The sequence below is a fragment of the Pecten maximus genome, chromosome 14 (genome assembly GCF_902652985.1).
Source record: "Pecten maximus chromosome 14, xPecMax1.1, whole genome shotgun sequence".
In the NCBI taxonomy this organism is placed as follows: Eukaryota; Metazoa; Mollusca; class Bivalvia; order Pectinida; family Pectinidae; genus Pecten; species Pecten maximus.
In genome coordinates this window covers 5,792,727-5,818,776 of record NC_047028.1, presented here as the reverse complement: position 1 = coordinate 5,818,776, position 26,050 = coordinate 5,792,727, and the positions used below count along the sequence as shown (strand labels likewise).

At 41.8% G+C, this 26,050-nt stretch overlaps 1 protein-coding gene across 1 annotated transcript in view; it reads right to left on the bottom strand.

Moving 5' to 3' along the window:
• Nucleotides 1–2,876: 2,876 nt before the first annotated feature.
• LOC117342432 overlaps nucleotides 2,877–26,050 on the bottom strand; it is a 55,539-nt gene continuing 32,365 nt past the window's right edge. Inside the window, exons 5-8 of the mRNA XM_033904591.1 lie at nucleotides 13,282–13,386; nucleotides 11,677–11,863; nucleotides 9,907–10,130; nucleotides 2,877–6,347 (exon numbers count right to left, since the gene is read on the bottom strand). Of these exons, the coding sequence (XP_033760482.1) occupies nucleotides 6,207–6,347; nucleotides 9,907–10,130; nucleotides 11,677–11,863; nucleotides 13,282–13,386 (657 nt within the window). The 3' untranslated portion in view covers nucleotides 2,877–6,206. The remainder of the gene's footprint in view (nucleotides 6,348–9,906; nucleotides 10,131–11,676; nucleotides 11,864–13,281; nucleotides 13,387–26,050) is intronic.

Sequence of the window (26,050 nt, the reverse complement as noted above, 5' to 3'; positions counted from 1 at the left end):
CCTCCTGTCACAAGACGAGCTCCCTCCTGTCAAAATACGAGCTCCCTCCTGTCACAATACGACCTCCTCCTGTCACAATACGAGCTCCCACCTGTCACAATACGACCTCCCTCCTGTCACAATACGGGCTCCCTCTTGTCACAATACGACCTCCCTCCTGACACAATACGAGCTCCCTCCTGTCACAATACGAGCTCCCTCCTGTCACAACACGAGCTCCCTCCTGTCACAATACGAGCTCCCTCCTGTCACAATACGAGCTCCCTCCTGTCACAACACGAGCTCCCTCCTGTCACAATACGAGCTCCCTCCTGTCACAATACGACCTCCCTCCTGTCACAATACGAGCTCCATCCTGTCACAATATGACCTCCCTCCTGTCACAATACGAGCTTCCGCCTGTCACAATACGAGCTCCCTCTTGTCACAACACGAGCTCCCTCCTGTCACAATACGAGCTCCCTCTTGTCACAATACGACCTCCCTCCTGTCATAATACGAGCCCCCTCTTGTCACAATACGACCTCCCTCCTGTCACAATACGAGCTCCCTCCTGTCACAATACGAGCTCCCTCCTGTCACATTAAAACTTCCTCCTGTCACAATACGACCTCGCTCCTGTTACAATACGACCTTCTTCCTGTCACAATACGAGCTCCCTCCTGTGACAATACGAGCTCCATCCTGTGACAATACGAGCTCCCTCCGGTCACAATACGACCTCCCTCCTGTCACAATATGACCTCCCTCCTGTCACAATACGACCTCCCTCCTGTCACAAGACGAGCTCCCTCCAGTCACAAGACGAGCTCCCTCCTGTCACAAGACGAGCTCCCTCCTGTCAAAATACGAGCTCCCTCCTGTCACAATACAAGCTCCCTCCTGTCACAATACGAGCTCCCTCCAGTGTCCAAATACGAGCTCCCTCCTGTCACACTACGAGCTCCCTCCTGTCACAATGTGACCTCCCTCCTGTCACAAGACGAGCTCCCTCCAGTCACAAGACGAGCTCCCTCCTGTCAAAATACGAGCTCCCTCCTGTCACAATATGACCTCCCTCCTGTCACAAGACGAGCTCCCTCCTGTCAAAATACGAGCTCCCTCCTGTCACAATACGACCTCCCTCCTGTCACAATACGAGCTCCCACCTGTCACAATACGACCTCCCTCCTGTCACAATACGGGCTCCCTCTTGTCACAATACGACCTCCCTCCTGACACAATACGAGCTCCCTCCTGTCACAATACGAGCTCCCTCCTGTCACAACACGAGCTCCCTCCTGTCACAACACGAGCTCCCTCCTGTCACAATACGAGCTCCCTCCTGTCACAATACGAGCTCCCTCCTGTCACAACACGAGCTCCCTCCTGTCACAATACGAGCTCCCTCCTGTCACAATACGGACCTCCCTCCTGTCACAATACGAGCTCCATCCTGTCACAATATGACCTCCCTCCTGTCACAATACGAGCTTCCGCCTGTCACAATACGAGCTCCCTCTTGTCACAACACGAGCTCCCTCCTGTCACAATACGAGCTCCCTCTTGTCACAATACGACCTCCCTCCTGTCATAATACGAGCCCCTCTTGTCACAATACGACCTCCCTCCTGTCACAATACGAGCTCCCTCCTGTCACAATACGAGCTCCCTCCTGTCACATTAAAACTTCCTCCTGTCACAATACGACCTCGCTCCTGTTACAATACGACCTTCTTCCTGTCACAATACGAGCTCCCTCCTGTGACAATACGAGCTCCATCCTGTGACAATACGAGCTCCCTCCGGTCACAATACGACCTCCCTCCTGTCACAATATGACCTCCCTCCTGTCACAATACGACCTCCCTCCTGTCACAAGACGAGCTCCCTCCAGTCACAAGACGAGCTCCCTCCTGTCACAAGACGAGCTCCCTCCTGTCAAAATACGAGCTCCCTCCTGTCACAATACAAGCTCCCTCCTGTCACAATACGAGCTCCCTCCAGTGTCCAAATACGAGCTCCCTCCTGTCACACTACGAGCTCCCTCCTGTCACAATGTGACCTCCCTCCTGTCACAATACGAGCTCCCTCCTATCAAAATACGAGCTCCCTCCTGTCACAATACGAGCTCCCTCTTAGCACAATACGAGCTCCGTCCTGTAACAATACGAGCTCCCTCCTGTCACAATACGGGCTCCCTCCTGTCACAATACGAACTCCCTCCTGTCACAACACGAGCTCCCTCCTGTCACAATACGAGCTCCCTCCAGTGTCCAAATACGAGCTCCCTCCTGTCACAATGTGACCTCCCTCCTGTCACAATACGAGCTCCCTCCTGTCACAACACGACCTCCCTCCTGTCACAATACGAGCTCCCTCCTGTCACAACACGACCTCCCTCCTGTCACAACACGACCTCCCTCCTGTCACAATACGACCTCCCTCTTAGCACAATACGAGCTCCCTCCTGTCACAATACGAGCTCCCTCCTGTCACAATACGAGCTCCCTCCTGTCACAATACGAGCTCCCTCCTGTCACAACACGAGCTCCCTCATTTTCATTTTCCGGGATGTAGTTCATTATAGAGGAGGATGAGCTGAACTTTTCCGTTTTTAGACAATTGAAGTCTATCATTCATCTATTTGGCAACGCGTGGATGTCATGGTTACTGGTGTACTTATATCATAAACATAATTGTTTGTGAAAATCTAAACATCAAAGGCCTAAAATTGATTCTTGTTGAAAACCAGCGGAGATGTCACACCAATCCGACGTGCAGTTCTCTGGTATATTGTTTGTAACAGGATATCAAATTATAGAATGACAATATTGTATCCCAGTTGGTTTTAGTTACACAATGTTAGTAAGGACAAATATAACAGAAAAAGAAAACTTTTTTTGTAAAGTTTTAATAATTATGCATATGTTGTGAATTAGATTCAGGTAAACAGATAACAATACATGTAACAACAATACATCAATTAGACTCAATAGCAATACATCTGATGCCACCAGATACAGTATACCGGATACAGTATACCAGATACAGTATACCAGGCCCAGTATACAAGATACAGTATACCGGATACAGTATACCAGATACAGTATACAAGATACAGTATACCAGATACAGTACTGTTTATATAGAAACACCTCTAAGTAACTTAAATTACAAACCATAATAAGTTATATTTGTATAAAAAGTGGACAGATTTTCCAATCTATTTATAGACAAATATAAGTTTTCTCTGTCTATTTATATAACAACAATAAGACAAATGTAGATTTCCCTGTCTATTTATAGACAAATGCTATCTTATTAGACAAACAATTAATTGACTGATATATCTATTAATGAACACAATGTGTTAAGAAAACCCTATATAAGTAAACAATATATTAATTGATACACAATAGGTTAATAAGTACATGTATGTCGTAGAAACATGATGGAGTTCCCCGTCTATTTATAGATAATCACTCTATTAGCTGTTCTATTTATAGACACACACTTATTGTTATTGTGTCTTGTGACTTGAGACAATACAACTTTGTATTTGGTGACATTTACACTACAGGCATAGCTGTTTACATGGATTTATTAGACAAAATAACTTAATATGTATTGTTCAACAAGTGATTTCTATTTTTGATTTATTACATTCATCAGAGGACATTAGAGAACATCATCAGATGACATTATCAGATGACATTAACGGACATCCTCTGGAGGACATTATCAGAGGATATCCTCTGAAGGACATTAGAGAACAAACAACCTCTGGAGGACATCATCAGAGGACATTAGAGGACAATATCAGATGACATTAGAGGTTATCCTCTAGAGGACATCATCAGATGACATTTGAGGGCACCCTCTGGAGAATATTATCAGAGAACATTGTAGGACATCCTCTGGAGAACATTATCAGAGGACATTGTAGGGTATCCTCTGGAGGACATTATCAGAGGACATTGTAGGATATCCTCTGGAGGACATTATCAGAGGATATTGTAGGATATCCTCTGGAGAACATTATCAGAGGACATTGTAGGATATCCTCTGGAGGACATTATCAGAGGACAATGACAGATGAAAGAGGCATAACTTTGGAATATTTAATTATGATTTACAAGCAATTAAAAACATCACAATAGTTATAGATACAGTTTGTGTACATAAAAAATCACTATTGTTTTAACATCTAGTTTCTGTACATGTGGTTTATTGGATACACAGGAGTGTGAGGTTTATTGTGGGGCAAGGTCAAAGGTTACATCTAAATAGACTGGAGGACTTTAAAGGGAGACAATCAACATTTACTCGAAATCTAAAATTTGTTATTATCCTATATACTATATAGCCTCTCTAGCGTTACCTCCCTCCCTCTCTCTCTCTCTCCTGCATTCTGATAACAACACAGTAACGTTACGTACAGTTGTATATGGTTGTTACTTTAACACATAAGTACATATATGTACATGGTTGTTTGTTGACACTGTTCACACCTTATCTCACTAACTCTCAGTTTTCACTTAACTCTCAGTTTTCACTTAACTCTCAATCAGTTATACCACTTCACCAATACATTAAAGCCTGTTAGATATGGTTCCCTACAAACCAAACAATATATCCTTAATAAATGTATGTCTATCTCCAATTAAATACAAAATAAATGTCATTTGACCTTTTCAATAATTCCTAGTATTCAAAAATATTCTCAAAAAAAAACCCCATGTCATTTGACCTCTAGCATATATTCCACTTTTGTATAATTCCCCTTGCAATGCAGATTCCCTAATATAAGATTTCCTAAAATGATAAAAAAAAAAAAAAAAAAAAAAATAAACATATACATCATCCAAATATATGTAAAAAAAAATGTCATATGACTTTTTGGACATTATCTTTCATTCCCATAAAAATATTGACCACAACACCCTCTTTTTCTTCACAATGAACAAATCAAAATAAGAAAAAAAATAATAATAATAAAATAAAAAAATAATCAAACATTCAAATTTTTTGTGTAATTCTGCTTTCAAATCATAATTTCCTCTCTCTAGCTTCCTGTAACTATGCCTAATTTACAATTAATAACTCCCTAACAGGTTGGATTTTGAAATCTTAATATCATTCAAATATATATATACATGTATAAACAATGTAAAACAATGGTTAGACTTTTAATATATCGATTCCTCTTTCAGTATAAAAGTTGTAACAGTACACTAAAAAACTTAACCTCTTCACACTTATCTCCCTGTACAGTAACTACATCTGTACGTAGTTGTTTCCCCTACTCCCTCTCAAACTTCCAAATCTCCACTTGCACATGACCTGCTTAGAAATATCATGTTACATATGCCGCTCATCCTTCCATACCCTTATAATACAACAAACTTATCAACAATTTAACATCCTATTTACCAGTGCAAACAATATATCTTTCAAATTTACCCAGTTTTTTGTAGTTCTTGACCAAGCCTCCTTTGTGAATTTCTTCACCTCTAAACCATAGTGCCAAAATACACTTGAAATAAAAGAAATTCTCCCATTTTTATGTACTGCTCCTGATAAAAAGGCCAAAGAAGATTATATAAAATAAAAAAAGACGATATCACATACATGGTAATGCCCCTCACCCCCTCATATGTTTTGTTTTTAAAAATTTCTTAATACAACCCCCTTTTCATAATTGAAATCTGAATAGACTTACTGATGGTGACCTCTGCACTTTGACCTCGCCCTTCAGTGACCTCTGGCCCAGTAAGTAACTCCTGATCACAGTTTTTGTATATCAAAACAGTACATCAGACAAGGATGACTATAATCTCAAAATAAAACTTTCTGAAGCATTTTGATTAGATTTAGGTATGTAACACTACAGTAGAATTGAACGCAATGTAATTCTCATATGGAGAGAAAAGTTCACTTAGCAACACAAAACTTTTAAGTTTTCACTAACATCTTTCTGTGATATGGTTGTCTTAGTACTGGCAGTAAAATTGCGTAAATTAACTTTGCCGAACAAGTTGAGGCAGAAAATTCTTCACTCTAAAGACACTGATGTTATACTATAGAAGTCAACAGCCTGCAACAATACAACTGCTGGGAACATCCAAGTGTTCACAATCTGCATCATTACAACTGCTGGGAACATCCAAGTGTCCACAATCTGCACCATTACAATTGCTGGGAACATCCAAGTGTGCACAGTCCTAGCTACCAAACACGTTGATGTTTAACGTGTTAATGGCAGGCAGAGTTATTGTCCTTTGTTGTTTGGGCTCCTCTTCCTGTTCGTACACTTTGCCCTTTGACATTGTATTAAGAACACCAGACCTTGTTTTCTTCTTACCCTAAAAATAGTAAATCAGACATAAAAAGTTGCCTTAATGTAGCCATGATCAATGAATAATTTTGGGCTTAAAGCCTGACATTACATACTAAAACTTTTAAGAGATACATTACATTGTACTTTGTGATAGTCTGAGATTGTTATTCCTTAGTGAGTCCCTTAATACTGTGTAATGATTTTGGAAAGTTCCCCAATGATGAGCCTCTACTTACAACATATTGTGTAATTTTTTTGAATTTTACCAACTGTGACCCCCTCCTTACGACATATTGTGTGATGTTTTTTTGGAAAGTTTGCACATGGTGAGCTTCAAATTACAACATATTGTGTGATGTTCTGGGATAGTTCCCCCATGGTGAGCCCCTACTTACAACATATTGTGTGATGTTCTGGGACAGCTCCCCCATGGTGAGCCCTTACTTACAACATACTGTGTGATGTTCTGGGATAGTTCCCCCATGGTGAGCCCCTACTTACAACATATTGTGGGATGCTCTGGGATAGTTCCCCCATGGTGAGCCCCTACTTACAGCATATTGTGTGATGTTCTGGGACACTTTCCCCATGGTGAGCCCTACTTACAACATATTGTGTGATGTTCTGGGACAGTTCCCCCATGGTGAGCCCCTACTTACAACATACTGTGTGATGTTCTGGGATAATTCCCCCATGGTGAGCCCCTATTTACAACGTATTGTGTGATGTTCTGGGACAATTCCCCCATGGTGAGCCCCTACTTACAACATATTGTGTGATGTTCTGGGATAATTCCCTCATGGTGAGCCCCTACTTACAACCTATTGTGTGATGTTCTGGGATAATTCCCCCATGGTGAGCCCCTACTTACAACATATTGTGTGATGCTCTGGGATAGTTCCCCCATGGTGAGCCCCTATTTACAACATATTGTGTGATATTCTGGGATAGTTCCTCCATGGTGAGCCCCCCTACTTACAACATATTGTGTGATGCTCTGGGACACTTTCCCCCATGGTGAGCCCCTACTTACAACATATTGTGTGATGTTCTGGGATAGTTCCCCCATGGTGAGCCCCTACTTACAACATATTGTGTGATGTTCTGGGATAATTCCCCCATGGTGAGCCCCTATTTACAACGTATTGTGTGATGTTCTGGGATAATTCCCCCATGGTGAGCCCCTACTTACAACATATTGTGTGATGTTCTGGGATAATTCCCTCATGGTGAGCCCCTACTTACAACCTATTGTGTGATGTTCTGGGATAATTCCCCCATAGTGAGCCCCTACTTACAACATATTGTGTGATGCTCTGGGATAGTTCCCCCATGGTGAGCCCCTATTTACAACATATTGTGTGATATTCTGGGATAGTTCCTCCATGGTGAGCCCCCCTACTTACAACATATTGTGTGATGCTCTGGGACACTTTCCCCCATGGTGAGCCCCTACTTACAACATATTGTGTGATGTTCTGGGATAGTTCCCCCATGGTGAGCCCCTACTTACAACATATTGTGTGATGTTCTGGGATAATTCCCCCATGGTGAGCCCCTATTTACAACGTATTGTGTGATGTTCTGGGATAATTCCCCCATGGTGAGCCCCTACTTACAACATATTGTGTGATGTTCTGGGATAATTCCCTCATGGTGAGCCCCTACTTACAACATATTGTGTGATGTTCTGGGATAATTCCCCCATGGTGAGCCCCTACTTACAACATATTGTGTGATGCTCTGGGATAGTTCCCCCATGGTGAGCCCCTATTTACAACGTATTGTGTGATATTCTGGGACAGTTCCCCAATGGTGAGCCCCTACTTACAACATATTGTATGATGTTCTGGGATAATTCCCCCATGGTGAGCCCCTACTTACAACATATTGTGTGATGTTCTGGGACACTTTCCCCATGGTGAGCCCCTATTTACAACGTATTGTGTGATGTTCTGGGATAATTCCCCCATGGTGAGCCCCTACTTACAACATATTGTGTGATGTTCTGGGATAATTCCCTCATGGTGAGCCCCTACTTACAACATATTGTGTGATGTTCTGGGATAATTCCCCCATGGTGAGCCCCTACTTACAACATATTGTGTGATGCTCTGGGATAGTTCCCCCATGGTGAGCCACTATTTACAACATATTGTGTGATATTCTGGGATAGTTCCTCCATGGTGAGCCCCCCTACTTACAACATATTGTGTGATGCTCTGGGACACTTTCCCCTATGGTGAGCCCCTACTTACAACATATTGTGTGATGCTCTGGGACAGTTCCCCCATGGTGAGCCCCTACTTACAACATATTGTGTGATATTCTGGGACAGTTCCCCAATGGTGAGCCCCTACTTACAACATATTGTGTGATGTTCTGGGATAATTCCCCCATGGTGAGCCCCTACTTACAACATATTGTGTGATGTTCTGGGACACTTTCCCCATGGTGAGCCCCTACTTACAACATATTGTGTGATGTTCTGGGACAGTTCCCCCATGGTGAGCCCCTACCTACAACATATTGTGTAATTTTTTTGGAATTTTACCAACTGTGACCCCCTCCTTACGACAAATTGTGTGATGTTTTTTTGGAAAGTTTGCACATGGTGAGCTTCAACTTACAACATATTGTGTGATGTTCTGGGATAGTTCCCCCATGGTGAGCCCCTACTTACAACATATTGTGTGATGTTCTGGGACAGCTCCCCCATGGTGAGCCCTTACTAACAACATACTGTGTGATGTTCTGGGATAGTTCCCCCATGGTGAGCCCCTACTTACAACATATTGTGTGATGTTCTGGGATAATTCCCCCATGGTGAGCCCCTACTTACAACATATTGTGTGATGTTCTGGGATAATTCCCCCATGGTGAGCCCCTATTTACAACGTATTGTGTGACGTTCTGGGATAATTCCCCCATGGCGAGCCCCTACTTACAACATATTGTGTGATGTTCTGGGATAATTCCCCCATGGCGAGCCCCTACTTACAACATATTGTGTGATGTTCTGGGATAATTCCCCCATGGTGAGCCCCTACTTACAACATATTGTGTGATGTTCTGGGACAGTTCCCCCATGGTGAGCCCCTACTTACAACATATTGTGTGATGTTCTGCGACAGTGTCACCATGGTGAGCCCCTACTTACAACATATTGTGTGATGTTCTGCGACAGTGTCCCCATGGTGAGCCCCTACTTACAACATATTGTGTGATGTTCTGCGACAGTTCCCCCATGGTGAGCCCCTACTTACAACATATTGTGTGATGTTCTGCGACAGTTCCCCTATGGTGAGCCCCTACTTACAACATATTGTGTGATGTTCTGCGACAGTGTCCCCATGGTGAGCCCCTACTTACAACATATTGTGTGATGTTCTGCGACAGTTCCCCCATGGTGAGCCCCTACTTACAACATATTGTGTGATGTTCTGGGATAATTCCCCCATGGTGAGCCCCTACTTACAACATATTGTGTGATGTTCTGGGATAATTCCCCCATGGTGAGCCCCTACTTACAACATATTGTATGATGTTCTGGGATAATTCCCCCATGGTGAGCCCCTACTTACAACATATTGTGTGATGTTCTGGGATAATTCCCCCACTGTGTACTCCTCTAGTGCCTTTTCCATGTCCACTTTTTCTTCTTTCTGTCTTTCTTCTTCCTCCAAGATTTGCTTCCCTGCCAATATTTGGTCCTGGATTTCCTTGCGTCGGATCAACATTTTTTGTTTGCCCTGGGTCAGACTGTGTTTTCGTCTTTGTCGCTCAATGTCCTCTAAATCAGAGGCATCTATAATGATATTACAACACAGAAATTATATCTTAAATACATCAAGAAAAGGTTTATTCAGTAAACAGAACTGTCTTAGTTTTAAAGTTTTTTTCTTTGATTACTAACACATACCTGACCTTGTATAATACAAAAAATATACAAATGTTTGCTGCACGAGCTATCCCAGTAGTTAAAAGCATATTATCCTTAAACGTAGCAAGGGCAGGCTTGATACGGGACAATTTAGGCTGTTTTGCCAGGGACAATTTAGGCTGTTTTGCCAGGGACAATTTAGGCTGTTTTGCCAGCATTTCTTTGGAGACATAATGACGGGACAATGGCCACGTTCTCGCCTGCATTTTTTTTTTTTAGTTATATTACAGGACAATGACGGTCTAACCAGTATTTCTTTGGAGTTGTAAATATGATATGGACAGGCTAAGCTATTATCAAAATGGCATATAACTTCATTTCTGGAAAATGTCACTCAAGGAGGATATAAGAAGTAATTTAACATGGTCATATGTACCAATATTATATAATTTTGAATAAGTTAAATGATTATTTCATAATTTTCATTTTGAGATGAAATAAATACTGCATGCAATACATAATAAGAATACATTTCTTCCGTAAATGTTCTGTCACCACTAGGGTAGATCTATAAATTTATCCCTTGGATAACACTACAATGACTTCATGGCCACAATACAATCACATCATATACTGTAAACGTACTTATTTTAGCGCAATCAAATTTTAGCGCATTTGCAGATTTTAGCCAGTTAGCGCAATGATGAATTAGCGCACCCACAGAACTTTCTATAGAAATAGAACGTACAAAAAGTAATTAGCGCAATCATAATTTAGCGCAAGGCTTCCAGCGCGAAAAGCGCTAAAATAAAATTACCGCTAAAATATGTACGTTTACAGTATGTTATTCCAGTATTGGAACAATGGTTCTCTGTAAAATTAAAACAGTCTGATAGTAGAAAAAATACCAGTAATCATCCCCTAGTATCTTGAGGAAGTGACAGAGACATGTATCCAACCCTCAGGGTGATATTCTAAGGTTAATTGTCTTTAAGTTTAACCCCTCAGGGTAGAGATTTCACACTCTCAAGGTAGGGGAATATATACCATTAATCAATAAAAAGTCAAACAAGCAAGAACTAAAACATTCACTATACTATCTAGTTTTTTATTTACAGTTGAAATATTCTGCTATAATCAGCATAGAGTATTTAACAAGTTGGAGACTAATCTCCCTTCCTACAATATCATTGATGTTGCCCAGAAAAATATTGTCAGATGAAAAATTAGCTTCTCCTGAGTATGACCCATTCCACTGCTACATTTTCATCCTACAAATATTACCTATACCTGATAGGTTGTTGATTTTATGGTTAATTTGCTTCAGTATGTAACCATCTAGAGTGAGCTAGGGTTTTCAGCATCCATGGCATTTAGGCCATATCTTTCAAACATGCATGCATGTATACAAATTATGTACTTCCAAATATTATTACAAATTAATATCTTTAATATCTTTCACTGGCCTTACCATTACGTTCATGTAATCCAAAATTGAAGGTGCCATCAAGCTCATTTTCCATGGCAGTAAGTTTGATGAGGCCTTTTTTGGGTACAGTTGTCGTGGCGACCCTAGCCTCCTCGCGCGTGAACGATATCATCTCAGGCTTGATATGTTCACCGGCCTTTGTTGACACAAACAAGTGTGTCTGTGATCGCTGAAAACATAACATGAAGAAATTTCTTACTTGATGTTTAATAACAGTCAGAGCAAATTAAATCATCCTGAGCCAAAAATGTCTTAAAATGAATAATCATAATAGCCGTGTAAAAGTTCAAGGAGTAGTAGTGTGCAGACAGCCGGGATCGAACCCGTGACCCTCGGCTTACTGGTCCGCCGCTCTACCGACTGAGCTAAAGGGAAATTCCCCCTAGCCGGAAGCTAGAAGGCGACCATACAACTATGTACAGTATTTACAATTAAAACCCGGCCTGCTACACTACTCCCTCCTTCAAACGTGTTCGCCCCCGAACACACCAACCAAGGTTCTCTCTCCAAGGAAGCCTCTTGCTTTCACTTGGAGTGGTCTGCGGCACCAATGTAAAAGATCAAGGAGTAGTAGTGTGCAGCCAGCCGGGATCGAACCCGCGACTCTCGGCTTACTGGTCCGCCGCTCTACCGACTGAGCTAAAGGGAAATTCCCCCTAGCCGGAAGCTAGAAGGCGACCATACAACTATAGTAATTGCAATTTTCCTCACTTTGGAGAGAGACTGACTTTTTTTATCATAACAATACCTGTGTCATTTATCATTAATTTCAAAAATGCAATAAGATGAAGAGCATGCAGATGATAATGATGATGGTGACCTTTACAGGTGATGATATAGAAATAGAAGTCTACTTACCTTTACAGGTGATAATATAGAGATAGAACCCTACTTACCTTTACAGGTGATAATATAGAGATAGAACCCTACTTACCTTTACAGGTGATGATATAGAAATAGAACCCTACTTACCTTTACAGGTGATAATATAGAGATAGAACCCTACTTACCTTTACAGGTGATGACATAGAGATAGAACCCTACTTACCTTTACAGGTGATAATATAGAGATATAACCCTACTTACCTTTGCAGGTGATAATATAGAGATAGAACCCTACTTACCTTTACAGGTGATGACATAGAGATAGAACCGTACTTACCTTTACAGGTGATAGAGTGTAATATAGAGATAGAACCCTACTTACCTTTACAGGTGATAATATAGAGATAGAACCCTACTTACCTTTACAGGTGATAATATAGAGATAGAACCCTACTTACCTTTACAGGTGATGACATAGAGATAGAACCGTACATACCTTTACAGGTGATAATATATAGAATGAACCCTACTTACCTTTACAGATGATAATACAGATATAGAACCCTACTTACCTTTACAGATGATAATACAGATATAGAACCCTACTTACCTTTACAGATGATAATACAGATATAGAACCCTACTTACCTTTACAGGTGATAATATATAGAATGAACCCTACTTACCTTTACAGGTGATAATACAGATATAGAACCCTACTTACCTTTACAGGTGATAATATATAGAATGAACCCTACTTACCTTTACCGATGTCGTTGAATCATTGGACAAAACACTGTTGATGTCCACTTCTGACTTGGAGCGATGGATGCCAAGGACCATGACAGCATTGTGCATTGTGTTGGGCTGAAATAAACAGAACCATGATTGTATTATCACTCGTCAATCTGGATTCCAAATGTTTGGTGAAAAAGGGATTATATTGCATATAGTTATATATTGTACAATGGACATTAATGTATGTATTTACTACTCCCTAGTGATGATTTATCAGGTAATGTACATGTACAACCCAACAAGCTCTCTGGTGATGATTTATCAGGTAATGTATGTATAACACAACAAGCTCTCTGGTGATGATTTATCAGGTAATGTATGTATTACACAACAAGCTCTCTGGTGATGATTTATCAGGTAATGAAAGTAATACCCAACAAGCTCTCTGGTGATGATTTATCAGGTATTATGTAAGTAATACCCAACAAGCTCTCTGGTGATGATTTATCAGGTAATGTATGTATTACCCAACAAGCTCTCTGGTGATGATTTATCAGGTAATGTATGTATTACCAAACAAGCTCTCTGGTGGTGATTTATCAGGTAATGTAAGTAATACCCAACAAGCTCTCTGGTAATGATTTATCAGGTAATGTATGTATTACACAACAAGCTCTCTGGTGATGATTTATCAGGTAATGTATGTAATACCCAACAAGCTCTCTCATGATGATTTATCAGGTAATGTATGTATTACCCAACAAGCTCTCTGGTAATGATTTATCAGGTAATGTATGTATTACCCAACAAGCTCTCTGGTGATGATTTATCAGGTAATGTAAGTAATACCCAACAAGCTCTCTAGTGATGATTTATCAGGTAATGTACATGTACAACCCAACAAGCTCTCTGGTAATGATTTATCAGGTAATGTAAGTAATACCCAACAAGCTCTCTAGTGATGATTTATCAGGTAATGTATGTATTACTCAAAAAGCTCTCTAGTGATGATTTATCAGGTAATGTATGTAATACCCAACAAGCTCTCTGGTGATGATTTATCAGGTACATGTATGTATTACCCAACAAGCTCTCTGGTAATGATTTATCAGGTAATGTAAGTAATACCCAACAAGCTCTCTAGTGATGATTTATCAGGTAATGTATGTATTACCCAACAAGCTCTCTGGTAATGATTTATCAGGTACATGTATGTATTACCCAACATGCTCTCTGGTAATGATTTATCAGGTAATGTATGCTTTACCAAACAAGCTCTCTGGTGATGATTTATCAGGTAATGTAAGTAATACCCAACAAGCTCTCTTGTGGTGATTTATCAGGTAATGTATGTATTTCTCAACAAGCTCTTTGGTGGTGATTTATCAGGTAATGTATGTATTACTCAACAAGCTCTCTAGTGATGATTTATCAGGTAATGTTAGAAAGACCCAACAAGCTCTCTCATGATGATTTATCAGGTAAGGTATGTAATACCAAACAAGCTCTCTGGTGGTGATTTATCAGGTAATGTTTGTATTACCCAACAAGCTCTCTCATGATGTTTTATCAGGTAATGTATGTATTACCCAACAAACTCTTTGGTGATGCTTTATCAGGTAATGTATGTATTACTCAACAAGCTCTCTCATGATGATTTATCAGGTAATGTATGTAATACCAAACAAGCTCTCTGGTGGTGATTTATCAGGTAATGTTTGTATTACCCAACAAGCTCTCTCATAATGATTTATCAGGTAATGTATGTATTACCCAACAAACTCTTTGGTGATGCTTTATCAGGTGAACTCAGGGGGAAACAGGTTTAAACCAATGAGAGCTGTAGCGTTACCATTTTGGTCGACTAGAGTAACCTTTCTTTGTTTGACCTTATCAGATGGTTTAGTGATAGTCCTTGGCCCCCATCAGCTGTCAAGCTTATCACTATGTCTGAGAATGTAATGTTTCAAATCATACAAGGAACAAATTATGTGTACATACTTCTACTTTACAGAATCAATCAAAGTGCTTGAATCGGTGGCAATCAACCAATCAAAGTGCTTCTACTTGTGACAATCAGCCAATCAAAGTAACTGAGTTCGTGACACTCAACCAATCAAAGTGCTTGAACTGGTGGTAATCAACCAATCAAAGTGCTTCAACTGGTGACAATCAGCCAATCAAAGTGCTTGAACTGGTGGCAATCAGCAATTTAAAATGCTGGGAGGGTTAGGTGGAGTTATCAAGGTCACTTACCTCAAAGTTTCTCCCACTTGTCTGACGGACAAAGTTAGTATAATAAGTGTCACAAGTTGATCGCCTTGGCCTGTAAGCGGCCGCTGTTTTACACCTGCGATTTGGAACTAGTCTGGATCTGGCACTCATAGTTAAATATACTGTATAGACACAGTAATACAGTACTTCCAGACAGAAATGATGGAATCAAATTTTAAAATCCCTGTCCACGAAATTAAACATTAAATCCACATCCTCAATTGAAAATCCACACAAAATCTGGCACATATTGTATATACATATTTTCCATATTTTCTTTCTTAATCACAGTTATATGGATAGCTTAAATTCATCTCCATTGTTTAACACAGAAAACGGTATTCCATGAATTTCCTGAAGATCATGTAGCTGAGAAATTATCCACAGAGTTAATTAAGCTCTTCCAACGGACTAACCAACAGACGGAGATCCTGGACTAAAATTCCACATCAGTAGTACCAGAGATTCGGAAATATTCAAAATCATGTTTTGGTGTCAATTTTCACAGCCAACAGTTTGTAGTGTATCTCCGTCTAACCTATAAAGGTAGATCACTCAAAACGATGAATAATAAACATTACATGTAATCCGTTCCTCCGCAAATATCTGCCAAAATCTTAATGTAACATTTGATGTGATACACAGGTTCAATAGCGGTTCTCAGAGTCATGTTTAAACGTTCCACATTCTGTATGTCAAAGATCATGTGACTTCAAAATCCACCCGTAGTGTCAAAATGTATCGATGATTCTGTTATTCCAAAAGTCTTTGTGTATATGTATCATGATACAACAGATTTTAAATAATGGAGCAGACACCATTGCCAAGTATCCATTACTACTCAAACTGTGCCCTATTCATTAAAGCACCCATCTTTTTGTGTCGCTACAGAACACAGCTGAATCAAGTATACACCGTTTGGATAAAGACTTCTGAAATATGAATACACAAAACTTTAAAACGCAGTAACATAAATGACATTTTAAAGGTCTGCATGTCTATATAAACAGACAGAAAGGCCTCATTTCAGCCTATTAGTTATGCCAGAACTGGAACAATATTCTTCTTAGGATACAGTATTAAGTGCACCACTTTCCAATTGTAAACATCCTTTTGATTCAATAGACAAGCATCAACCTTTCTTAACTAAATCAAAAATCATTGAGAGATCTAATTTATGTTCACACATATTGATACTTAGTAACAGCACACCTGTCTACAGTGTACCTGTTCTCAACAACTCTTACCTGTCCTCACCATGCTTTTCCTCATCAACTTACCTGTGATCAGTACACCTGTAATACCTACGAGTGATCAGACCACAACACTATCACTCTATTACCTGTCTGGTAAAATCAATTTCCACACGAAGATCAAACCAACCATCTTCGACTACATTTCCTGTAACGATCATCTCCAATAGCGCCAATCAAATATTGATATGACTAAATCCCCAGAGAAGCACTCAGGTGAGAAAAAACACTGGTGCACAGATGGAACTCTTTTGTCTCCAGAAACAGAACAGACAGGAACATTTAATATGGGAAGTGATCTGTGATCAAAGAGTAGTTTTGCTGTAGCTTTAAGGAAATTAAATGAGTAATGAAGCTAGAGTAAGTTATATTTAAGATGGTCTTTTTGTTTTTATTGTTGGAACGTCTATAAAATTCTCACAGTTGTTTGGATGTACCAGAGTACAGGTAAAGTGTCAGGCTTTTAGTCTAATTAAAACCACTTCATTTCATTTATCTTTAAAACATGTCGATTTAATTATTTTTTAAAGAAGTTACACCAAGTATTCAAGTTTTAATTGAAATACTTCATCAAACCCTCATCCATTGATATCAAGAGAGGGGCCATATTATGAGAACTTATCTAACACAACTGTTGACTAATTATACAACATGGCCCTGAAGTTTCGTGTCTTTTTTATTAAGAACAATTTGACATAGACTTTATCTTAACATCAAAGTGTTCAGTAAAGTTAGAATCATTTCAATGTATAGACCACTTGTAATTACTAGTATCATGTTAAAGTTTTTAAATATCTTTTAAATGATTTTAGCTACATGATTGTAGAATATCACGTTACATTAAACTGTTATCAAGTCCTTTTTGAAATATCCTATTATAACATAAGTCCGTCAAATGGTATGACAGTCACTCAGGACTGAAATAGATTCATACCATTATAGGGTAGTGATCTAATGTACATAAAACCTGTACATGGAGGGGACAGCTACGGTGTGGACTAATTAAAGAATCTAATTCTGATATGTCTGAGTTAAGTTTGTGGAGGAGAGAGGTATGGTGTAGTCATGGACTAATTAAAGAATCTAATTCTGATACGTCTGAGTTAAGTTTGTGGAGGGGAGTGGTATGATGTAGACATGGAACGAGATGGAAGGAAGCATAAAAAGGTCAGGGAGGAGTCTTATGAGGGAGAGAAGATGGAAGGGAGGATGAAGTGGTCAGGGAGGAGTCTTAGAGGGAGAGAAGATGGAAGGGAGCATAAAAAGGTCAGGGAGGAGTCTTAGGAGGGAGAGAAGATGGAAGGGAGGATGAAGAGGTCAGGGAGGAGTCTTAGGAGGGAGAGAAGAAGGAAGGGAGGATGAAGAGGTCAGGGAGGAGTCTTAGAGGGAGAGAAGATGGAAGGGAGCATGAAGAGGTCAGGGAGGAGTCTTATGAGGGAGAGAAGATGGAAGGGAGCATAAAAAGGTCAGGGAGGAGTCTTAGAGGGAGAGAAGATGGAAGGGAGGATGAAGAGGTCAGAGAGGATTCTTATGAGGGAGAGAAGATGGAAGGGAGCATGAAGAGGTCAGGGAGGAGTCTTAGAGGGAGAGAAGATGGAAGGGAGGATGAAGAGGTTAGAGGAATCTTAGGAGGGAGAGAAGATGGAAGGGAGGACGAAGAGGTCAGGGAGGAGTCTTAGGAGGGAGAGAAGAAGGAAGGGAGGATGAAGAGGTCAGGGAGGCGTCTTAGGAGGGAGAGAAGATGGAAGGGAGGATGAAGAGGTCAGGGAGGCGTCTTAGGAGGGAGAGAAGATGGAAGGGAGGATGAAGAGGTCAGAGAGGAGTCTTAGGAGGGAGAGAAGATGGAAGGGAGGATGAAGAGGTCAGGGAGGAGTCTTAGAGGGAGAGAAGATGGAAGGGAGGATGAAGAGGTTAGAGGAATCTTAGGAGGGAGAGAAGATGGAAGGGAGGACGAAGAGGTCAGGGAGGCGTCTTAGGAGGGAGAGAAGAAGGAAGGGAGGATGAAGAGGTCAGAGAGGAGTCTTAGGAGGGAGAGATGGAAGGGAGGATGAAGAGGTCAGGGAGGAGTCTTAGAGGGAGAGAAGATGGAAGGGAGGATGAAGAGGTTAGAGGAATCTTAGGAGGGAGAGAAGATGGAAGGGAGCATGAAGAGGTCAGGGAGGAGTCTTAGGAGGGAGAGAAGATGGAAGGGAGGACGAAGAGGTCAGGGAGGAGTCTTAGGAGAGAGAGAAGATGGAAGGGAGCATGAAGAGGTCAGGGAGGAGTCTTAGAGGGAGAGAAGATGGAAGGGAGGATGAAGAGGTCAGGGAGGAGTCTTAGGAGGGAGAGAAGATGGAAGGGAGGATGAAGAGGTCAGGGAGGAGTCTTAGGAGGGAGAGAAGATGGAAGGGAGCATGAAGAGGTCAGGGAGGCGTCTTAGGAGGGAGAGAAGAAGGAAGGGAGGATGAAGAGGTCAGAGAGGAGTCTTAGGAGGGGAGAGAAGATGGAAGGGAGGATGAAGAGGTCAGGGAGGAGTCTTAGAGGGAGAGAAGATGGAAGGGAGGATGAAGAGGTTAGAGGAATCTTAGGAGGGAGAGAAGATGGAAGGGAGGACGAAGAGGTCAGGGAGGCGTCTTAGGAGGGAGAGAAGAAGGAAGGGAGGATGAAGAGGTCAGAGAGGAGTCTTAGGAGGGAGAGAAGATGGAAGGGAGGATGAAGAGGTCAGGGAGGAGTCTTAGAGGGAGAGAAGATGGAAGGGAGGATGAAGAGGTTAGAGGAATCTTAGGAGGGAGAGAAGATGGAAGGGAGGATGAAGAGGTCAGGGAGGAGTCTTAGGAGGGAGAGAAGATGGAAGGGAGGATGAAAAGGTTAGAGAGGAGTCTTAGGAGGGAGAGACGATGGAAGGGAGGATGAAGAGGTCAGGGAGACGTCTTATGAGGGAGAGACGATGGAAGGGAGCATGAAGAGGTCAGAGAGGAGTCTTATGAGGGAGAGACGATGGAAGGAAGCATGAAGAGGTCAGGGAGGAGTCTTATGAGGGAGAGAAGATGGAAGGGAGGATGAAGAGGTCAGAGCGGAGTCTTATGAGGGAGAGAAGATGGAAGGGAGCACGAAGAGGTCAGGGAGGAGTCTTATGAGGGAGAGACGATGGAAGGGAGGATGAAGAGGTCAGGGAGAAGTCTTATGAGGGAGAGAAGATGGAAGGGAGGATGAAGAGGTCAGGGAGGAGTCTTAGGAGGGAGAGAAGATGGAAGGGAGGATGAAGAGGTTAGAGGAATCTTAGGAGGGAGAGAAGATGGAAGGGAGCACGAAGAGGTCAGGGAGGAGTCTTATGAGGGAGAGAAGATGGAAGGGAGGATGAAGAGGTCAGGGAGGAGTCTTATGAGGGAGAGAAGATGGAAGGGAGCACGAAGAGGTCAGGGAGGAGTCTTAGGAGAGAGAGAAGATGGAAGGGAGGATGAAGAGGTCAGAGAGGAGTCTTATGAGGGAGAGAAGATGGAAGGGAGGATGAAGAGGTCAGGGAGAAGTCTTAGGAGGGAGAGAAGATGGAAGGGAGGATGAAGAGGTCAGGGAGGAGTCTTATGAGGGAGGGAAGTGGGAAGGGGCATGAAAGTCAGGGACTTAAGGGAGAGAAGATGGAAGGGGCAGAGGGCAGGGATGATCTTAGGAGAGAAAGAAGAAGGAGGATGAAAAGGTAGGGGGGATCTTTTGAGGGGGAAAAAGATGGAAGGGAGATAAGAGGGCGGGAGGGTCTTAGGGGGAGGCATGAAGGGGGGATAAGAGGGCAGGGGGGAGTCTTAGGAGGGGAAGAATGAAGGGAGTAAGAAATCGGGAGATCTTTTGAGGGGAGAAGATGGAGGGAGGGTGAAAGGGGCAGGGGGAATCAGGAGGGAAATAGGGAAGGGGGAAGAGGAAGAGGATCTTGGTGGAGGAAGAAAGTGAACATGGAGGTTAGGGAGGATTCTATAGTGGGGGGAGAAGATGTGGAAGGATGATGAAAGGTCGGAGATTCTTATAGGGAGAGAGTTGGAAGGGAGGTTAGGAGGTAAGGGGGTTTTTTTGGTTTTTTTTTTTTTTTTGGAGGGAGGGATAGACAGGTCATTAGGGAAGGGAAAGTAGGGGGGAGTCTTTTGGGGAAGAAATGAAGGTCATAAGAGGTCAGGGAGGTCTTAGGGGGAGAAAAAAGGGAGGAAAAGGGAAAAAGGATGAGGATTCTTAAGGAGGGGGACAAAGGGAAGGGGGGATGAAGAGTCAGGTAAGGTCTTGATGGAAGAAGAAGGGAAAGGGGAGGATGAAGAGGTTAGGGAGGAGTCTTGGGAAGGAGAGAAGATGGAAGGGAGCATGAAGAGGTCAGGGAGGAGTCTTAGGAGGGAGAAAAATTAAAGGGAGGATAAAGAGGCCCGGGGGGAAAGTCCTTAGGAGGGAGAGAAAGGGAAGGGAGGATGAAGGCCCAAAAGGGGAGTCTTAGGGGGGGGAAGATGGGGGGGACCCTAAAGAGGCCCGGGAGGATTTCTTGGGAAAGGAAAGAATGGAAGGGAGGATGAAGGGGGCAAAGGGGAAATTCCTTAAAGAGGAGAGCCGAGGGAAGGGGGGATAAAAGATTTTTTAAGGGAATTCTTAGGAGGGAGAGAAGTTTGGAAGGGAGCATAAGAGGTCGGGGGGATCTTAGGAGGGAAAGAGGGAAGGGGGGCAGGGAAAGGTCGGGAGGATTCTTAGGGGAAAACCTTTGGAAGGGGGCCTAAAGAGGTCGGGAGGAGTTTTTAGGGGAGAGAAGAGGAAGGGAGGAGAATGGGCAGGGGGGGTTCTTAGGGGGGAGAACATGGGGGAGCTTTAAAGGTTAGAGAGGAGCCCCCCCCCCCTTAGGAGGGAAACGATGGAAGGAGGATGAAGGGGTAAGAGGAGTCTTAAAGGGAGAGAAGATGGAAGGGAGCATGAAAGGTTAGAGAGGAGTCTTAGGAGGGGGGGAAAGTTTGGAAGGGAGCTGAAAAAGGTCAGGGAGGATATTGGAGGGGAGAAATGGAAGGGGGGTTTAAGAGGTCGGGGAGGAGTCTTAGTAGGAGAGAAGAGGGAAAGGGAAAGGGAAGGGGGCCCGGGGGAAACGCCCTTATGGGGGAGAGCATGGAAGGGGATAAAGAGGTCGGGGAGGAGTCTTTTTAAGGGAGAGCCCCGGGGAAAGGGGACTAAAAGGGTTAAGGGGAGTTTTAGGAGGGGGGGAAAAAAGGGAAGGGGGATAGAGGCCCGGGGGGAAAGCTTAGGAGGGGGGGAAGAGGGAAGGGGAGGATGAAATTTCAGGGAGGTTTCTTGGAGGGATAAAGAGGGGAAGGGGAGGAAAAGTTTAAGAGGATTCTTAAAGGGAGACCAGGAAGGGAGGAAAAGGGTCGGGGGGGGGACCCTTTGGGGGAGAGATGATGGAAGGGAGGTTTAAGGGGCCCAGGGAGGAGTTTTATGGGGAGAGAAGATGGAAGGGAAAATGAAGATTTTAAAAAGGGATTCTTGGAGGGAGGGAAGGGGAAGGAGGTTAAGGGGTTAGAGAGGAGTCTTTTTAGGAGAAGATTGGGGGGAGAGGAAAGGTCAGGGGGGATTCTTTTTAGGGAAGAAGAGGGAAAAGGAGCATGAAAGGTTGGAAGGTTTCTTAGGGGGAGGGAAAATGGGGGGGTGGTTGGGGTTCCCTTTGGGGGTGTTGGGGGCCCCCTGGGGCCCGGGGGGTCTTTGGGGGGAAGTGGGGGAGCATGAAGAGTTTAGGGGAGTTTTATGGGGAAAGGGAAGGGGGAAGGGAGGATGAAAGGTCAGGGAGGCCGCCCCTTAAAGGGGGGAGAAAAAGTTTAAAGGGGAAATTTAAGGGGGTCAGGGAGGCGTCTTAGGAAAAAAGGACGAGGGAAGGGAGCTTTAAGAGGTCAGGGAGGGTCTTGGGAAGGAGAGACGAGGAAGGGAGATGGGGGAGGTCGGGGAGGCGTCTTAGGGGAGAGAAGAGGGAAAGGGGAGGGGGAAGGGAAAGGGGAGGCGTTTTTGGGGGGAGAGAAGTTTAAGGGAGGATGAAGAATTCGGGGTGGGGCGCCCTTAGGGGGGAAGGACGATGGAAGGGAGGATGAAGAGGTTAGAGGGTTTTTGGAAGGGAGAGAAGTTTGGAAAGGGAGGAAGATGTCGGGAGGCTTCTTAGGGAGAAAAGGGAAGGGGAGGATGAAAAGCCCAGGGGGCGTTTTTGGGAGGGGAGACGATGGAAGGGGGGATGAAAGGTCAGGGAGGGCCCTTAGGGGGGAAACGATGGAAGGGAGCATAAAGGTCGGGGAGGAGTTTTAGGAAGGGAACGGGGAAGGGAGGATGAAGAGGTCAGAGAGAATTTCTTAGAGGGAGGGAAAGGGAAAGGGAGGATAAGAGGTCAGGGAGGATTCCCCCCTTAGAGGGAGAAAAGTTGAAAAGACATCAGGAGAAAAAAGATTTTTTAATTTCTCAAATTTTTTTATTTTGGGGAGGGGGAAAAAAGATTTAAGAAGTTTCCCTTCAATGGTAACCATGAAATTTTTCCGTTTATTTTCTCTTTAAATATTCAGGGCGGGAAAACTAACATTTTTGGGACCGATAAAATTGGACTAATAACAACATTGATCACAATAAAATGTCCTTAATTAATTAAATACAGAAAACTTTATATATACACACCTGATAAATATAAATTCTTCCCCAGAAAAAAAGCCCAATATACCCAATGTTTATGTTTTTCCAAGCAATAAGCTCAATGTATTATGTTTCATGGGTTTTAATGTTTTATCCCCAAAACCACGGTAGCCCATTTTAAAGACAGTCATCCCTAAAACAGACTAAAACACTTTCACCGAAAAAGGGGTTATTATAAATAATTAAGAGCAAATGCCATAAGGGCTATTTTCATATTTTAAATATTACATGCTTTTTTAAAAATGTCTCTGACCCTATCCCAAAGACATGACCTGTTTGGGTAGAAAAAAATTCATCGGAACAATCGGGAAAATTTGGGGTAAAAAAACCTCTTTTTTCTGTATCTTGTGTTGAATTCTTCGTTGATTTTTTAATTAAAATAGTTTACCTGAAACCCCTTCAACTCCCTACACCATTTTTAAACCCCTAGCCCTTTCTAGTCCTAAATGAAAACCCCCTAAGACTTTTTTTAGTCCAAACGACGACTCAAAGATTTTCTACTCCTGAATGACAACTCTAGATTTTTCTACCCCGAATGACAGCTCTATGGGACTTTCTGTCCTGAATGACAGCCCTTAGACTTTCTAGTCCGGAACGAACAGACACAAAACTTTCAAACCCTGAAAGACAACCCAGACTTTCACTCCTGATGACAAAAACCCATAGCTTTCTAGTCCTAAATTTACAGCTCTAGACTTTCTAGTCCTGAATGCCCAACTCTAGACTTTCTACTCCTGAATGACAGACTCTAGACTTTTTAGTCCTGAATGACAGACCCTAGACTTTCTAGTCCTGAATGACAGACCCTATAGACTTTCTAGTCCTGAATGACAGACACTAAACTTTCTAGTCCTGAATGACAGACTCTAGACTTTTTAGTCCTGAATGACAGACCTTATAGACTTTCTAGTCCTGAATGACAGACCCTAGACTTTCTAGACCAGTGTACCACTGACTGACGTTTTTTCTAGTCATGTTCATTGAAAATATACATTGCTATCAAAATACATATAATGAACATATAATTGATAAAATTTGGAAAAAAGAAAATAATTTTTCTAGTTGTATATTTGAAATCTGAAAAAATATTTCCACTTTGCTGAAATGTGATTTTTTTTCTATTGTATGGTTAACATTATTATCTGGATTAACATATTAAATGTACATGTAATAAGCCATTTGTTGCAGTATTTAATGTTGAACTTTTATACAAGTTTTCTTCCAATGAAATATTCATTAGATTGGCCAACAGGAAAACACTGCACACATGTATATATCTGCATAATAAGTAGTCTTTAGAAAAAATGGATTTGAATTCTAAAATAAGGCATTAAGTTAATAGCATAGTAAACAACAGCATGGGTCTGCGTGATCTCCAAAATACACACAAACCTGGCTAAGTGTCAAAACCAGTAGAACGGTAATTACTGCAGGCTTTAGAAATATAAGGGCTTCATTCATAGTTTTTTAACAATGATTTTTTTTCTGCGGATGTCTTCAACTTTTCTCATAATTATAAATGATTAAACACAAGATAACTATTAGGTGAAGATTAGAAATCATTAATGGCCTAGTAGTCATCAATAATGATAAACAAAATCGTTTATCCTTTAAACAACTTGTGTTTCAATGAGCCTTTACAACCATGAACTATTTCAGTTCTTCTGTACTTATCAGTAGTACAAATCTATATGAAAGCTAAATTCAAAATATTGAATAACTCACTAGTTCAGCTTTTCATATGTGATTTATATATATATGTAAAAAAGAGAACAAATCTGGCTCAACATAGTAAAAACAACATCATTTACAAAGTAGAAAACCTGATCAGTGATATGCAACTGAAATTTCGATGCAAAAATTGAATTTTCATTAAAAATTTACACTTAAAGTGAAATAATTCTGATGAAAGTATCAATGAAATAAGAAGTAAGATACTTACATGTATATAAAACAGTTGTAACATTATGTGTGAAGGTTTGCATACCTCTGCTTCAGACTAAAGTGCCTAGTGTCTCAAGCATTTCTCTCTAAAACTATTGATTAAACTCATAATGAACAAAAATCATTGCGGTTAGTTTGACGAGAGAAACACACAGAAGTATCACGATAAGAGCATTAATTTTTCACCTGCTGCTCTGGGCTTGACGAGTGTTACCTGGCGTTTATAACTCAACTCACCTGTTGTGTGTATACAAATGCATTCTATATGGACTTTAAATACTTTGAGTGTTTAAGCATGATTATCATTACACACAGGTATACCCCACAGGAGATTAAAGCCTCTTATTGAAATTGAAATAAAAATCTCGACATTTTATCAATACACTGTCCTTCCATACAATAGATCTGCCAGTCAATGATGGCAGTGGAGAGAGCTAATTGATGGGTGTGTACTACTTACAGATCATTATCTTTGTCAGTTGAACATCTCCCCCTTCCTGAACCCTACCTTCAAAGTCTGTATGACCTTCAGACAACCAACAGAAAAATCATTTTTTAGGATCAATAAAAATTCTTTCACCTTCTCCTTTAAGTCTGTCTGTGTCCCACACTCCCCCTCATTAACCAGACTAACCTGTCACCTTTAAGTCTGTCTGTGTCCCACCTCCCCC